The sequence below is a fragment of the Actinia tenebrosa genome, unplaced genomic scaffold, assembly GCF_029948245.1.
Source record: "Actinia tenebrosa isolate PJP-AT-01 unplaced genomic scaffold, QUT_ActTen_1.0 PGA_scaffold0__85_contigs__length_37466705, whole genome shotgun sequence".
Lineage (NCBI taxonomy): Eukaryota > Metazoa > Cnidaria > Anthozoa > Actiniaria > Actiniidae > Actinia > Actinia tenebrosa.
In genome coordinates this window covers 30677255-30694767 of record NW_028292569.1, presented here as the reverse complement: position 1 = coordinate 30694767, position 17513 = coordinate 30677255, and the positions used below count along the sequence as shown (strand labels likewise).

The 17513-nt window shown below is 34.9% G+C and overlaps 3 protein-coding genes across 6 annotated transcripts in view; all 3 read left to right on the top strand.

Moving 5' to 3' along the window:
- The first annotated feature begins 1173 nt into the window (after positions 1-1173).
- LOC116287909 (TBC1 domain family member 7) lies at positions 1174-6462 on the top strand. Its single transcript, XM_089040322.1, has 8 exons — positions 1174-1284; positions 1837-1917; positions 2452-2642; positions 2748-2888; positions 3242-3336; positions 4191-4241; positions 4458-4587; positions 5147-6462. The coding sequence occupies exons 1-8, from the start codon at positions 1179-1181 to the stop codon at positions 5246-5248; spliced, it is 897 nt and encodes a 298-aa protein (XP_088896448.1). The 5' UTR covers positions 1174-1178; the 3' UTR covers positions 5249-6462.
- Positions 6463-7451: 989 nt separating this feature from the next.
- Positions 7452-10910, top strand: LOC116287913 (uncharacterized). The gene is made up of 4 exons (XM_031694617.2): positions 7452-7735; positions 8262-8453; positions 9395-9505; positions 10091-10910. The coding sequence occupies exons 1-4, from the start codon at positions 7634-7636 to the stop codon at positions 10316-10318; spliced, it is 633 nt and encodes a 210-aa protein (XP_031550477.1). The 5' UTR covers positions 7452-7633; the 3' UTR covers positions 10319-10910.
- A 103-nt stretch (positions 10911-11013) lies between these two features.
- LOC116301877 (bifunctional 3'-phosphoadenosine 5'-phosphosulfate synthase) overlaps positions 11014-17513 on the top strand; it is a 19981-nt gene continuing 13481 nt past the window's right edge. For 2 of the 4 annotated variants that reach the window (XM_089040286.1, XM_089040302.1), the window contains exon 1: positions 11014-11309. In XM_089040286.1, coding sequence (XP_088896412.1) covers positions 11268-11309 — 42 coding nt within the window. In that variant the 5' untranslated portion in view covers positions 11014-11267. Of the gene's footprint in view, positions 11310-14317; positions 14469-16789; positions 16885-17513 lie in introns of those variants that run through there. The other 2 variants (XM_089040296.1, XM_089040291.1) reach the window with 2 other exon arrangements.

Sequence of the window (17513 nt, the reverse complement as noted above, 5' to 3'; positions counted from 1 at the left end):
TTGACCAAAAGCGGGCAAATTAGCCTTATTGGACAATATTCGAACTTTTGCTAGAGTGTTTGGCTGGCATGGACTTGGCTGCTGGTTCAATATTTGAAATAACTGACTAAAAATTCAATCCCGCCTGGCAAAGAATTATTTCATTATCTCTGTGTTCTTTAACAAAACACAAAGGAAAGACTGTATAAACAGGCTTCAGGGATATAAAAGACACTTGTGAAGCTGTGTTTGTGGCGATGAATAAGATTTGTGAGATAGATAAATATAAGCTTCGGTAGGAGAAAATTCAGCAAAAAAAATGTTGAAAAACGTTTTATTGTTTTTCTTTCCCTGAAAATTTTTCGTTCTTCGCCTTATTTGGTTTCAGTAAGTAAGGTTTCTAGGTATAACCTCCGGAATCATAAGGGCACTCTGCTAAATCCAGCTAGTGGGAAATGTAAAAAAAAATTTAGGACAGGGCTTTTCAATCTGCGGCCCCTAAACTGTGGAACGCTCTTTCTGTTGAAATCAGGAATGAATTGTGTATCGGGAAATTCAAATCAGCTGTTAAGGCATACGCTTTTTTTTAGAATTTTATACATCTATATTGCTATATACTATATATTTTATACATTTATATTATTATATACTATACTATATTATGTCATATTTCTATTTCTTTCTGCGAATATGAACATATCCACATGAAATATTATTTATAAGTATTATTTATTTTTTCTATTTTGAAAAGTGGAGACCTTACGAGACTAATTTTAATTGGCTCCCACTTCCAACTAATCAAGAGCAAGAAAACGAATATCCCCCTATCACAGCGCTTGAATGTGGAAGCGATTCTATTTTGAGTAATGCAAGCTTTGTTGACTTTCATTTTGTACTTCTCGGGGTTTTGTGTTTAATTTCTGACATTCTGTCAAATTTGGCGCCACCAGGCCACCAACTTCTAGACTCCAAAGATCGCTTTGCAAGATACGAATACATTTTTCTTATACGTTTTAAAGTTCTCTATGGTAACTAAGAAAATTAGTAAGAAACATGAGATAAATAATTAAGGGAGGGGTGGTGGGGGGGGGGGGGGGGGGGGGAGGGGGAAGGGTCTGATCGACCAATGGCCGAGGAGAACCGGTAAATGGCTATATGTGAGCCCGTAATGTTATGAGCTGCGGTTATGGCCGTTAGTAATGGCGGATGGAAGGAACTTTAGATCTTTTTATTATGACACTCTTGGTCTAAAAAATGTAGAACAGAAAAAGGCCCTGGAAATATTATTAAACTCTGAGGAAATTGGTAGGTAGACCAGTAATGCTTGTCTGTATGGCATTTTTGGTAGAAGTTTTTGCGTAATTCTTACTTAATTGCTCACTTCCTTGTTGTATTTCATAGCTAGGTTTTCGACTTTAAAGCTAGCTTTTTTTAACATATTAATATTTAATAATTATGAAACAGATTATGTTTATTAGATAATTTAATTTCTTTTGAGTTATGTGTGTCACCCTTGGTGTTTTTGAGGCTCAAGTCTATATTATTGGTATTTACTAGGTGTCTTCGTTTAGTAAGAGTATTGCTTGCCTTCATATAAGCCTATTGTATCAAGGGTGTCTAGAGGGGGTCATAAGATGACCATGTTTCCCCTTGAAGAAATGGAGTGATAAATAATAAGCCTGTTCTTAAACACTTTTGCCTAACTTCTTTTTTTGAAGCAAACGCAAACTTGCTGTGTGTTGCCAACCACACAAAATAAAGTGAAAGTGAGCAGAAAGGAAGGGAAAAAAATTAAATCTTTGAAAGAAATCATTCTCTTAATAACAACCATATGAAATGAATGTTTTTTATTTTCAGATGTCAGTCGTGTTGCAACATTCAGTAGCAAATTTAGTCTTCCTGCAGTCTACAGGTCACATGTCTGGAAGATACTTTTAGGTAAAGTAGAGAGGAAAAAAATTCCCTCTTTTTTCCCAAAACATTTTATAGAACATAGAAGCTAAGAATGAAATGGTACAGGAAGTATGTTAATTAAATATGACTCTAGTGGTACAACTCTTGGAATTGAATATTGTTGCATTGATAGGAAGCATCCAGGCTTTTAACACATGTTTCATATTGACTGCCGTCACAAATGAATACATCAGAGGATAATTAGGTCACTTTCCAGAATAGTACTTTTTCTCAATCTCAGTAATAATTGCTTTGTTTTATGACCAAAGACTCGTCAGCACAGGCTTAGCCAGGCTTCTTTAAAGGAAATCATTTGCAGCCAGAAAAATGTGCAGCTTGAACAATACCAACGTTTTGAAATCCCACATACGTTTAATGGTATCTATGAATAGCTGACTTATAAACAAGGCTAAGCCTGTGCAAATGAGTCTGTAGTCCTCAAAAACAGCAGTATGCATTGAATGCAAAATTGGTGTATACTTGGCAATTGAGTTTATATGCTTGGTTATGTGCATGTAGGTATCACTCCTCCATTCCAACAAGCACACAGTTATGTTAGCCAACAGAGAATAGAACAGTATCAAGACCTTTACCATGCCTTGGTCACCATCAAACAGATTGACACAGATGATCAAGAAAATCATGCCGAACTTGTTACCAAACTGTTCATGATGCAAGAAGGTTTATTTAGACTTATTAATATTCCTAAGGTAATTGCTATAATTGTGTTTTCCTAATGAATTATTAATGAGTTTGATAAATATATATACATTTATTGTGAAGTGTTAACAAATTTTCATTTTATTTTTTCTTAGAGTCAACAAAGAAAACTAGACATTCTGCACACTGTTGTCAATGTGTTTGTTGATATGTTTGAAGACCCAGTTGATTTGTATTGGTTATCAGTAAAGTTTGTGGAAATACAAGAAAATTTTATAAGTCACTGGGAGAAACTAGTGAGTATCTTAGACTTACTGCTGTTACACTCTTACTAGTGAAACAACATCAAAGGGGCCATAGAATATATACAGTACATGGATATTAATAGGCATTCTGTTAAGAAAGAGTCAAATTTATATGACTGTTAAATATCTAAAGCACAACTGTTTCATATGGTGACCTGACTAAGTGACTAATGCGTTCTATAAAAAGGTGCATTCTGGTCTAGCTTGGGTATGCACAAGCAACACCATATTAGGCATAATTAATAAAATGCTCCAAAGCTAGACTAGAATTTTCCGTGTTTCATATCTATACATTTATATTAATGAGACATTATTAAACAAACTTCTGTGATATCATTTTTCAGGTAAAAATGATTCAAAATTGTGTACAAGCAGAAGATAATACATTATGGGAGCACATTAACTCTTTCAATGGATTTGAACATTTACCCTATCAAAGGTATAATTATGTATATGACTTCTTAAATTTATATAAAAGCCTGTAGCTATTACATACCCAGCTTCTATCTTTAGTTATTAAACTCATTAATAATTCATGAGGAAAACACAACAGAAATCACAACTGTGAAGAGTTTTGTAAATCAGATACAGAATCCTGTTCATTTGCATAAACTTTAAGATGGATTTTCTTGGCCAGATTCACTTTTATCTTGAAAATTTTAGCGAAACACAAAGGAACTAACCTAGACGTTTGATAAGTAATATACAGTAAGAAGAATGGTACGGAATGGCTGGGAAAGGAAAATGAATAGTGACGGAGAAGAAACGTTTGCCTTTAAATATAGGAACTTAGACCTGGAGAGAATAGTGGGAACCCTGGCACTTCGTGATTTTATATACGTACGCTACTTGAAGTACATTGCACATGTTTGTAGAAGACCAAATTCAAATTTAACGAAACAGTTGCTGTTTGCAATTCCATCTGCTAAATATGTTAGAGATCCATGGATCAAAATTAGTCAACTACTTAATGTTGATAAACACCAAGCTAAGAAATCTACACAAGACAGAAAAGTTCTAAAAGGACTACTACATCAGAACTTTGGCTCTGTGTAGACTATATAGTCCCTGCTGATCAACTTATAGTTGGAAATAGCGGAATGACACTGATACTGATACTGATTCATGTCCATGTTGTATCCAATATACAAACTCTTGGCTACACCTCGAGTTTGTATATCGGATACAACATGGCCACTCATACTGTATATATTACATGTAAAAGTGATGATGATGATAGTAATAATGATGATGATTATAGTAATTATCATAATGATGATGATGACTTTTTAGGTGGTTTGAAAGCAGTTTTGCAGAATATCTCCCAGATTCCTGCATGGAAAGGTAAGAAAGCGCAACTGATAGTTTACTTGAACTAATCATACATTTATTTATAATTGATTTACTAGCCACAAACTTTCAAATTTATACACCTCTTTCAAAAAACCATGTCAGTCCAGGATTTGAAATAGGCAATCTGAGACTAATCAGAATTTTTCTGCTTAAATACATTTTCTTGGTAAAATAAAAAATCAAGGATTTCTTTTTTCATTGCTGCAGGATTTGGGATAAAGTTGTTGCAGGGTCAAGTAGAATTCTAGGGATTGTAGGAGCTGCTTTGCTTCTTGTTTATAAGCACAGTTTGTTGAGTGCAAAAGACTATGAATCTATGGAAAAAGTTCTAACTCAGGTGAGTAAGTTCACTGCGATTTTCAATATTTTGCGGACTTGGTAGCTGGAGCTGCACATTTATTTTTGGTTGTTGCCTTTTATATTCTTGAAAAGCCGTTGAAATGTCAATGAGTTTACAGAATATCCAAAACCACCATAGACTGATTCGGTTTGTGGATAGTTCTATTGATGATTGAATATTTGGATAAAGATGTAGATGAATGGATGGGTGGGTGGATGGGTGGGTAGATGGGTCGGTTGGTGGGCAGATGGATGGATGGATGGATGGATGGATGGATGAATGGATGGGTGGGTAGGTGGGTCGGTTGGTGGATGGATGGATGGATGGATGGATGGATGGATGGATGGATGAATGGATGGGTGGGTAGGTGGGTCGGTTGGTGGATGGATGGATGGATGGGTGGATTGGTAAAGATAGATTGGTGGATGGACTAATATAAACATAGATGGATGGGTTGATGGGGAAGATATAGATGGGGGGGATGGTGATTAGGGGATAGATTAATGGGTGGAGAATTACTTGATGATTCCATTTTCTCTATTTCTTTCCCATTCAGCCTTGTCCAGTGGAAAGCTGCATAATCATTGTAAATAAAGCTATGGAACTCTGGGACAAGCATGGCACAACTATCAACTCAGAAACACCAGCATCTCATTGAAAAAAATATTACCTTGCTTGGCAACCAAAAATATATATCTATGCAAGAAGATGGACCTGATTTCCATGGCAACCAAAGGATAAAAGCAACATTATAGTTTCTTGGTATAACAAGACAAAAGCTTCAAGTAAGGGACTTCTTAAGTGCAGTTATTTGCAGGAAATAGGAATTGCAAACATATCTTGGTAAATATCAGAATAAGATTATGTATTTAGGACTTCAAATTTTCCTTAGAGGAGAGGGAGGCTGTGAATTTAGAGGGATATCAATATGAAAAGCTCAGATTTGAAAGATCCTTTGTGAAAAATTCAGAGTAAGGTCAGTAGATGGATTTGATTTTCAGGGTTTTAAAATTTTGTTTGCCTAACAAAGCCCTTCTGTCTCCCTCCCTCACTGCAAAGAATATAATATAGAATATAATAATTTTTCCCTGATCCTTATTACATTTTAGGAAAAGTTTTGAATGTAAATTTGATGTTTAAGCTTTAATATATTGGTGTAATTTAATAATATTTGACAAACTATTTATTCAAGGTCCATATTATTATTTTGTAGAATCAAACTAAAACCTTTATCACTCTTTCAGTGCTACGGGCGGATTGAGACAACAGCAGCAAAAGGGGAAATGGGGCAACAGACTAATATTAATCAAAAAATCGTTTGGTACCTTTACATACTCTGCTTGATGGCAGTATTTTGCCAGATTTTAATGTCTTGACTGTTGTCCCAACAGCATAGCAATGAAAAAAATGGTCAATCATTTTGCAAACAAGGTTTAGTTTACTTATTTTGTCTTATTTATAATAGCACTTTTTGGCACCACGGTAACTGGTATAATTTTATTTATAATTTGCATTGAAAATCAAAGGTTTTCTAAATTTTGTATGCTAAAAATATTCAAAATGAATCTGTATATAATGAGTTTTGAAATTATTTCAATGCATGGAAATGAATTTTAGCAAATAAATCTGGAATTTCTACTTTCGTTAGCATAATTCTAAAATATGTAGTTAATTTTGTAAGTAAAGTTGCAAGAATATTTATGAAATAATATTATTTCTAAGCTAGCCTCGATTCTATTTTAACTTCATTTTGGTTGGCTGGTTCTGCTTAATTCTTGGAAATTATTTCAAATTCAATTATATATATAACACAATCATTCTGACCTTTAAAGTGCTTTACAAAGCTGTTAATAAAATTTCGAAATATTCTTTGTATCGTTATTTTTTTGCTTTCCAAACATCCTTCCTTTCTTTCTTTATTTTCTTCTGACTTGACGTCTGCAGTGATACAATTCATACATACATCAAATTTATAATTCGGTGTCATAATAAGCTTTCATAATATATACTAATTTTGTGGCAACACAAAAACTTAGAAATTGGGGAAGTGCAATGCAATATTTTGTGCTAATCTTTTTTTCGAAACTTGATTTTTTCTTATGATTACTTTATGTAGAATTTCAGTACGATGAAAAAGTATTATTAGCTTTATGGGCCACACCAAACTTCGCCTTGTTGTTTCTCTGAATAAAGGCAGGGCAGTCATGTTGTGTGACGTACTAAACGACGATCAACCGAAGTCATTACGAAGGCAGTTTCTATTTTTATACTCCCAATTAAATTATAATAAAACACATTGAAAATTATCGAAAAATGCTTTAATAACTATAAGAATGGTTTAAAATTGAATTGAAGGGCGAATTTGTAAGTTTTTGGTTGATATTGCTCTCCTGTTGCCTCTCTAGGTATCATTTCAACTTTAGCTGTTTCTTTTCCGGACAAACTTGTGCCCTTCCGATGTTGTTCCGGAGATTTGATTCCGAAGTTAATATTTACTGTTCGTGCAATAGAATATCATACATTTTTCACTTTTAATCATTGAAACTATATCTTATGCCAGCTGTTCAATGCTCAATTGCATGCAATAGTTAAAATTAATATTTTAAATGAGTTTAAAAGTATTCTGCTGTTTACGAGGATCCCGTGATATTCCGTGAAGCGAGACGAAACCGGAAAACGCGTTGCGTTACCGGACGTGAAAAACAATCGCCAGCATGCACGCATGCGTACTGGCCCGTCGTTTTTCCAAGAAACTGGACAGAAGGAGCGCTGGCATTACGTATGTTTTCTTTGAACGCTATATTGGTTTATATTTAGCCTATTACGTTACTTATCAAGGGAATAAATATATATACCTCGCACAAGCCGGGTTTGTTATTGGGCTTATCAATACAGGGACAAAATAGCGGGAACACATGTCCAAAAGGGGGTTTCCCTAAGAATCGCTCTAAACTATATCTAGTATACCCTAGTGATTCAAACTATCAGATCAACAGATTTTACAGCAAAAAGCAACAGAGAAAGTTAAACGATCCTTGTTAGGATGGATGATAGGATGGATGATAGTATTGCCTCGCCGAAGTTCTTCTATGTTTACCCCGAGTCTTGTGCTTCAAGTTTATCGAGCAACACCGATTTTTCGATGGTGAGTGTGATCTGGTTTAAATACTTTTAACCTTCTTTCAGCCACTGCTTCCTATTTTGGCCGGATTTTCACCAAAATAGATAAAAGTTTGACTTCAAATGTATCTCATAAAATTCAGTCTCAAATACGAAAGCCGACGAAAACAAAAAAAATATAAGTCAAATCATAGTATTGTACTGTTAGGTAGTCTATCTTGTCTACCAAGTTATTTGTTTTGAAAGCGAAATGCACGTTGCTTTCTTCCAATTTCATCTTTACCCTTGTTGGTTTTCATTACGTCTTTCTGTTTGTTCTGTTCTAGGTATTTCATTTCTAAGAAATGAATACCAATTTTCTCAGTAAGATTTTATTCAAATTATATCAAAATTAGTAAAATGACTTTTCACGACTGATATATCACAAGCAGGACACTCAAAGCATTCGCGCACAAATCTGCCATTTCGATTTACTACTATTTTTTTACACAATTTTTCAACCAAAGCTTGTAGATACGGAGCTAGAAGTATTGTTTTTAATACATCTTCAGGGGACTGCAAGCAATTCAACGTCAACGAATGAATGGCACAACCCTTTCCAACACGCAGCCACTAATTTTTTCCAACAAGAAACCGCTCCGAAAGCCGTGAAAACCGAACTTAAAAAAGTTATCCAAGTAAGGAAAATTGCTAATGGAGAAGAAATGCCTGAAATTGAATGGAAAAAACCTCCAACCCCACAGGTAAAATTATTTTTTTACTTATCATTTGCTATAAATATTCGTAAGAAAAATCCCTTTCGTGAACAAGTATTTTGTCATCATGTTATTACGCGCAAACGCCAACCCATGAAGCTCTTACTTCTAAATTTTAATTAAGGACAAATATTCTTGGGTCGAAAACGTATTGGGTATTATTTCATAGAGTTAATAGTTTTTAATTTAAAACAACGTGCTTACACGCTGAAATCCTTTTTGACTCAGACCGAGTTCGATAACCAGGGGACGTTGAGTTTACCTGCTAATGCTAATCTAACTTCAAAAAAATCCCCTTTGAACAAGCTCTCAAAAAAAACCGTCGTTGTTCAACACCAGATTTGAAATGTGGTGCTTTCTGCTATTTCAGCAATAATATCTTATAAGTTCCTGTCATAATAGTTTAGTCCATCATTGAATATTTTTAAGACCCTTGAGAGAATTTCTTTTCGGCATTGGAATTCTTGGGCCTTGTTTGACAGTCAAGATCTTTGTCCCTCGTTATTTCGGCGTTTGATGTCGATAAAATTCCACAGTTTGTATTGAGAACGACTAGGTGGAATATTCGACAGCAAATCCTCCCATCCCTACCTTGAATTCAAACTAATCGAAGATTTTATTAATTTGTAAAGAGGTGTAATATATACACCTTTATTATATGACCGTGAATCTTAGAGCCTGGACACTAGCAAATCGAGCAATCTGATTGGATAGATCGCATCGCATAACTCAATTATAAGGGGAAAAGATTACAAATAGCTATAGAATAAAGATAGTTGGAATTTTTTCGGGAATACGAATAATATAACTTCAGTTGTGCAATCGCTGGCATGCAAGCTGTTGATCTTGCAAGTAATAAAATATCATAAAAAAAGTATTAAAAATACTGTGCTATATCACTCATGATCGATATTTTTTTTCTATTTCAGCCAAGACCACCAGAAAAACCAGAGGATATCCAACTAAGACGACAAAAAAACAAAATTGCGGCCAAGAAATGCCGAGAGAAGAAAAGAATTGTTCGTGAAGAATATAAAAAGGTATGTTTCTTTACTGAAATCTTATCGCTAATGAACTGTATTTGCCGGACCATGTTGCGCACCAGTAACCAATGGTAATATGCCCTTTTGAATTTCGTTTCTGGGCCCAACTTTTCATCGAGAAAAAAAAAAAGGATTTAGGATTTTGCGCAGTAGTTGCAAGTTGCGAATGAAATGCACGCACAGAGCAAGAATCAAGTGTCCGATTGCAGTGCAGCTTTTGTGCGTCTGTAATGAAGACCCAGATACACGGTGAATGCCAAGTGCAGCATTACAAGCAACGATATGTTCATAAACTTTTATCACAAAAACCCTTTTAAAACTATGAATTTTAGGAATGCTCCCCAATTTTGATCAGCGGCCAGAAAAAAAGTTCAGTTTCACTGGCTGAGAACTTGTTGCAAGCAATGTTGCACGTCACACCTTGTGTAACTCAGTGGTGATAACTAGTAGATTACTAGCGTAGACTCAGTTCATGATTGCATCGGCAGCAACGTTGTGCACAACAGTTCTACCGCGCCTCTGGCCTTAGGGCTATAAGTGAGCCGTTTTATCATCTTAGAAATTTTTTCCTTCATTTCTTAGAAAATAAAGAAACAAGAAGAAATACAATCGCGTTTAACAAAAGAAGTCGAGAAACTACGACAAGAGTTCTGGGAGCTAAAAAATAACCTTCAGAACCATTTGCATCACTGTACGTTAAACACTGCTTCGACAATGAATACTTTAACCAGTTTGCAGCAACTTGCACAGCAGACTGACTTCAATGCTAACGCGTTGTTCAATGTAGACCGCTCTTTACCGCCCCAGTGATTGTTAGGAAAATTTACTCATAACTACACAGAATTTATCAGTGCCTACGTACACCCTGGCGCTCTTTTTGATGTTATCAAAGGTTAGCGAAAGAGTAAATTCTCATGTTATCTTCACTGGTGAAAAAAAAGTTCTCTCCAGTTTTGTTGAGAGCTTGTAAATATTTCACTGTGCAGGCTCGTTGTAGTCGCCTTTTGAATGAGTATTCAGCGGTTTTATGCTGATAATGATACATGTTATCTTACTGTGTAAGAAACTGGTCAATCCTGTCTGGTAATAGCTGGGTTGGCCATCACTCATTTTGCAGTTGTATAACGATAAAAAATAAACGGGTCCAACCTGTCTGGTAATAGCTGGTTGGCCATCACTCATTGAGCTGTTAGTATGACGATAGAAACTGGTCAATCCTGGCTGGTAATAGCTGGTTGGCCATCACATATTGAGCACTTGTATAACGGATAGAAGCTGGTCAAACCGTCTGCAGGGTAATAGCTGGTTGGCCGTCACTTTTGATAACAACTAATATAACAGTTTTAAAAAAGATAATGTTAAACCCGACTTTGTTAGTCTTTATTAAACTTAGGTGAATAGTTTTTCTTGTTTTGATGTACCAACATCTCTTCTGTCATGGGTTCCCGTCCGTCGTTAGAGATGAGTAGGGACACAGGTAGCCCAAGACCATGTTTGTTTAATAAGAGTTGCGGTTTTAACGATTTATAAGCAATCTCATTGGTTTTTCTCAAAATCGCAGCTCATATACAATCAAACATGAGTGTGTCCGCTGTCGGTAGGGAGAAGCGAGAAGAAAGCAAAAAAAAAAAAAAAAAAAAAGAGCAAACGATTTCGCGGGCTTCCTTTGGAGTATTTTTATACACGTCACTTCCGGTCAAGTTATTTGGAGGTCGAGTATACAAATTCAACCATTGTTGTCTAATGTTAACGAAAAATTATGGCTAGCTCCCGTAATACCAATGACATGAACACGCAAGCGGTATGTAATACTCCAAGTAATTTCTATTCTATTCTGTTTTAAGCTTGTTTGAAGCTGTTAAACTATGATTTATGAAACCAAGTGCGGCTCACCCGATAGTGACTTGACATGTCATCATATCATGAAACTCGGCTTTACAATCTCTTTTAGGACGACAAAACTTTGAATTATAAAATACTTTGAATCTCTAGAAAGGCTAAAATCATTGTTCATAAAACGTAGTTCAAACTTTAAATACTTTTATTACGCTTGAAAGATTAGAAGTCCGGAGAATATTTCTTATGCTTTCCTGAATTTGAATATTGTAAACCATACCACTCGATATAAAATGGTCAATGAAAATTAATTTTACCACAACCGGCAGAACGAAGCCTGGGAGTGGATGAACAAACAATGAATGGTGAGATAAAACAAAGAATGCAGCTTACATGTAGAACAATACACATTGTTCACCATAATCCATGCTTTCTTTGTTTTCGTTATTTTGTCCAATCCCAAGCTTCTTTCTACCAGTGGACACCGACCCGAAATTTAACCATTAAACTCGAGCAAGGTACATGGTGAGAAGATTTGCAATGTATTACGATGTAAAGAATGAATATAAAAAGAAAAAAAATTGCTGTAGACATTACAAGCATTAGAATTTTGTATAAAGAGAAAAAATAACTGGCCTTTGTCACTTTGCACAGATTATATGGAATTTATTTACTCCCAACTACCATGCCATATAAACTCATATTGGCTGCTCTATCACAATAAGTTATAATAGTATAGTTTGTTAGGGTTTTTCCATTGATTTGAGGGATTTTTTCTAAATCCAAAATATGTTTGTGAGCCATATCCTGACTTCGATCATCCCTAGGGGTTGTTTCAGGGTTTGATCTGTGAGTTAGCCATGCCCTGACTTAGATCAGCCCAGAGGTTGTTTCAGGGTTTGATCTGTGAGTTAGCCATGCCCTGACTTAGATCAGCCCAGAGGTTGTTTCAGGGTTTGATCTGTGCGTTAGCCATGCCCTGACTTAGATCTGCCCAGAGGTTGTTTCAGGGTTTGATCTGTGAGTTACCCATGCCCTGACTTAGATCAGCCCAGAGGTTGTTTCAGGGTTTGATCTGTGAGTTAGCCATGCTCTGACTTAGATCAGCCCAGAGGTTGTTTCAGGGTTTGATCTGTGAGTTAGCCATGCCCTGACTTAGATCAGCCCAGAGGCTGCTTCAGGGTTCAATCTCTGAGTTAGCTGTGTCCTGACTATTGATAAATTGGCTATGAAAATTATATGCTGAAAGTAAAATATAAGTTTGTTTGTCTGAGGTTTGCCTTTGTCTCCATTTTTTTGACATCATCTATTCACTGCCTTGTTGATTGGCAATGGGAAACCCATTCATTGGATATTAAATGGGAAGCCCAATTGATGATGTACGAGGGGAAGCTCATTTACTGATGTGCAATGGGAAGCTCAATTATGGATGTACAATGGGAAGCCCATTTACTGATGTACAATGGGAAGCCCAATTGATGATGTACGAGGGGAAGCTCATTTACTGATGTGCAATGGGAAGCTCATTTATGGATGTACAATGGGAAGCCCATTTACTGATGTACAATGGGAAGCCCAATTGATGATGTACAAGGGGAAGCTCATTTACAGATTGGCAATAGGAAGACCATTGTTATGTCGACAAAAATTTCAAAAATATTTTCTACATTTATATTAATTAACTTTCCACGTTATTTTACTTCAGTTTATCTTAAGTACAATATTAAAGCTATTTAAGCAATTTTAGGGATATTTTTTCAGCTTTTACGTCAGATTCCACCTTTAGTTACTTTATATTCGTAGCAAATCACCACTAGATTGACAAAAAAATAAAACCAAAAATAGCTTATGAACAACCACTATTGATAAATAAGAAGAGATAACTAGCTAAAAACTGGTGTGAGCTTACTATTGATAAATAGTTAATAAGTCTTTCCGAAGCCAAGTCACAGCTCCATCAAACACAAAGAAAGGGTTTTTTGCATTTATTTCTTAATTTTGTTACAGTTTCTTTTGATTTGTTTCTTTTTCTAAAATTTCTTTTTTTCTTTTCTTCATGTTTAAAAAAAAAAAAAAAAAAAAAAAAAATCGTCCTTTTTTCACGAGGGTAGCACTTAATAGCCAGTGGCTAACAAACCTGTGGCCCTCATTCCATGATCGAATTGGAATTTAGGAGTTGATTTTTAAACTACAATACTGTTGGTATATTTGTTCAAATTGATTTCTTAAATGCATAATACAATTTTTTAATGAATCTTATATATTCTATAATGGAATTACAAATTAAACTATAAACTGAAGCCACGTACTTCATTATCAGTGATAATTACATTGAGGTTGTTTTATTTCTTTGACTTTCCAGCTGGGATTTCATTATTTATTCATTCAATTCCACTTAGTTTTATGCATACTCATTAAGAATTTAGAAAAATATTTCCAGCATAATCCATTTTAATCACAGGTTAAATTTTTATCTTTTTAGTCTTATTCTTAAAAATTCTGAATCAAATGAGGAAATGAAAATAAATGAGAATTTAAAATAAAATTTCAGAAATTCTAAAAATTAGATTTTACAAGCAGGCAATTTTTAGTTTTAGGTTCAAAATTGCAAAAAATTATATATCTTTTATTTTGAGTATAATAATAACAAGTTATTATTATTATTATTTTCAGTATAAGCCATTATATTCCTACTATTGTAGTTCTATTGATGTATTTGATTTATTCATGTAAACTATCCAGAGGAGACATTCATGTAATTATGCTAAAAAATAGAATCAAATCGTACTCATAAAATTAAACATATTATTATTTTGTGCTTAAAAGCAATCTCAAGCACCACAAGTAGTCTGAGAAGTACTTTTTGAAAAACCAGAGATTTTGATTGATTTCTTATCCATTAAAATCAATTTTAGGGCTAAAGGTAAGAGGATTATAATCCATACTACAACTGTGACTCCCACTTATGTATGAATTATTTAAGAGAGCTGTTTTGAAAACCATACGTAGTAAAGAGAGTCTGACCTCTTATGCCAGAACCCTTGGCTGCAAGACTCTTAAATTGTCAATCAATCAGTTTACACTCTTGAACGATCCCAGAAGGGCTAGAAAAGTATAGGAAATGGTGAGTGAATTCTCTTGATGAAGATTTTGAAATAATCAAACAGGTTTTTTATCTCCTTATTTTTTTGTGATATATATTTCAACATTTTTGTGGTTTTTAAGAATTGTTTTTCTTCAATGAGGAATTGAATATGGCCTTTTCTCAGTTTTAACAAGCTCTTCACTGCTGTTATCATTCTTAAGGAAACCAGTTGATAAGATTTTAACCATCCCTCCCATTTTCTAATAAATCTACAGTGTCTTCAGTAAAGATTGAATTTTTTCTGTTTCATCTATTTAAAAAAAGTCTATAAGGATAATTTTGTTACCAATTTCTTTTTTAAATAATTATTTATGATAAATTATAATAAATTTTGGAAGTAAAATCAAAACCAGAAAGTGGGACCAAAATTTTTAGATCCAAAAAATGCTTCAGAACACTGTAAGTAAAATATTAAAAATTTAGATCATATGATGCATAAAATACAAAACGATTGCTCATTGTACAGCCAATGAAGCTAATGAGATTTTATTTTTGAATTTTACCAAGTATGTACTGTTATATATATATTACTATGATTATGTTGATTATGCAATCCTGATACTATTCACAAGAAAGAATTAAAAACTTGCTTCAGCCATGCTGATTTCTGACAGCTGTCAATGCTGGGAATGACATCCTCGACTTCGTACTGTCTAATAAACGAGCAGGAGTGTTTTATCGGGTATAAAACATTAGGCGCTGCCGAGTGGTTTCAAACCCGTTAAAACACGATCTGCGAGTTTATTAAATGGCTTAAAAAACTCATGATGTAAGTTCTCATATTGTACCAAATTCTTTACGATATAAACCAAGTTTGATAGAGAAAATCCAAGTTAAAGTTTATGCAAATAAAGACAAATCTATATCAGATATAAAACCTCCTTCATGATCATGATTTCTATTGTGTTTCCTTCATGAATTATTAATGAGTTTTCTAATGGATATTAGCAGATGGGCGAGGAGATGACATCCCTCCCCCTCTCCTGCATCTCCCCCTCCCCCTGCATCCCCTCCCCCTCCCCCTGCATCTTTTCTCCCCCTCCCCTGCCTCTCTCTCTCCCTCCCCCTGCATCTCCCTCCCCTCGTGGTTTGTCACAAGCGTCCGTGGACACAGGATACCACGAACAAGTTCTTTGAATCAAAAATCAAAACCCAGCCCTACAGGGAAGGGAGAGCAGGCTCTCACCTCTGGGGTCTCGGTTTCTATTCCTGGTCTCTGTATCACATGTGAGTAAAGATTATTAGGATTCTCCCTTGATTCAAGAGTTTTTCTCCAGATTTTCCAGGTTTTTTCGGTTGTTTCAGGGTTCAATCTGTGAGTTGCTTAAATATTTCTCAATTTCTATGAAAAAAAGAAAGAAAGAAAAACATTAATGGAAACAATTCAAACATAAATCCACGCAAAAAAAAAACTTCAACCTGAATTATTTTTTGTCTAAATTAATTCTTTCCCTCTCTAATTTGTGAAATGTCTATTTTCAAATGTATAATTTATAACTAAACTAGTCTACATTGCATTGATGTCGTATCCTTTTAGCTAATTAAACGCGGCTCTTGGGCGGGGGAATGGGGAAGAGGAGAGAGGAAAGGGAATGGGGGAGCGTTACGCAGGATTATCAATTTCCTACCCCTAACACTCGAGCTATTACGATCTATACGAAATGAATGAGATTGTTTTAAAATACTTTGTTAATCATTCCAGTATAGTTCATTGGTTTGTTTTCTCCCTACACCACTATATAAACCCCTCCACCCTTCTCTTTCTCTCATTGACTCCGACGAAGGACTAACGTCCGAAACGTCAGTCTACTATTGATGGATTGCAAGCATTCCCAAGAGAGTCAAAAGACAAAAGCATGGCGGCCATTGCGGTGCCGCTTACAATGAGTGCTAATGAGAAATCTTTTGTTAAATGGCACCAACATGGCCGCGATGACGTAACGTGCAATCGAAGAATTTTTCGTACCTACGGTGATAAAATTATCTACTACGACAAATTTGATTCTAGTATAGATTTAATTACTTTTCGTGTTGGTTTAAGGCAATTTTTATGCTATTTAAAAATAGTCATCGCATTTTAAACATCTTTCACGAAATGATTTTTATATTTTAGTTGCTAAGGCAATATAAGTCATCGCCTTGAATCCTTCAATGATTCTTAAGAAAGACTTATTATCACTCGTTCATATTGTCCGAAAAGCACCTTGATTGGCTACTAATTTGATAGTGGTTTTTGATTGGTTAATTCAGGCAAAGGAGGAGACTCGCTCTTGTGAACAGGTATTTTTCTCATGGTTCACTTCTTTTCAAAGCATTTTTTCTGGTAGCTTCGCCTTAACCATTCTTTAAAAAAGCTAGTATTATGGCTAGAGCTCAAAGTCAATCTATCTACAACGTAAGTAAGCAGATTCCCGTAAGTTTTCGAAGATCGAACACTAAAACACTAAAGCCACTTAACTTACAAGTGAAATTCTTCTTCATTTTTGAAGGGGTTTCAAAACCTAGAATTTAATATTAGTTCTGAACGTAGAAGTGTACAATACATTCACAATAATTTTCATTTTTTCCAAAAGAAAAAGGTTATTTTTAAAGCAAAATTTAAATTGTTCTGCAGGTATTGGTTCTTAGACTTTTCGTGATCAATGCTTTTCAAAATCACCTCTTTGTATTCAATATAAATGGAACCCCCACTTGTCATATAAATAGAGCCAGTGGAGTGCCAGGGTCATCAACTTAGATGCTATGTAAGGGGCAAAAACAATCCAGTCTTTTCACTCTAGAATCGTAATTTCAATTTCTACTTTGGGCCAGTGTGTTATTAAATCGAGAACTAGAATAAAGGATAAAGCCGAAATAATCCGCTTTGGAGTCAACGATTAATTGCGCGATGTCAGTGAAATTTGCGCAATACTTTTTTCTCTCTCAATTTCCTGTTTTTTCTGTTCTTTTTGCGAGTAACTCAGTCAACAGACGGATTTCTCAAGAAGAAAGCCAAAGTGTGACGAGCGAATCCAAAAATACTTC

Bases quoted from the DNA above. Each gene is read 5' to 3' on its own strand.
- LOC116287909 (XM_089040322.1), top strand. From the start codon at position 1,179: ATGGCGGATGGAAGGAACTTTAGATCTTTTTATTATGACACTCTTGGT. The intron at 1,918-2,451 runs GTAAAGTAGAGA...ATGTGCATGTAG, and splicing joins TGTCTGGAAGATACTTTTAG to GTATCACTCCTCCATTCCAA. The intron at 4,588-5,146 runs GTGAGTAAGTTC...TTTCCCATTCAG, and splicing joins TGGAAAAAGTTCTAACTCAG to CCTTGTCCAGTGGAAAGCTG.
- LOC116287913 (XM_031694617.2), top strand. From the start codon at position 7,634: ATGGATGATAGGATGGATGATAGTATTGCCTCGCCGAAGTTCTTCTAT. The intron at 7,736-8,261 runs GTGAGTGTGATC...ATACATCTTCAG, and splicing joins GCAACACCGATTTTTCGATG to GGGACTGCAAGCAATTCAAC. The intron at 9,506-10,090 runs GTATGTTTCTTT...TTCATTTCTTAG, and splicing joins TTCGTGAAGAATATAAAAAG to AAAATAAAGAAACAAGAAGA.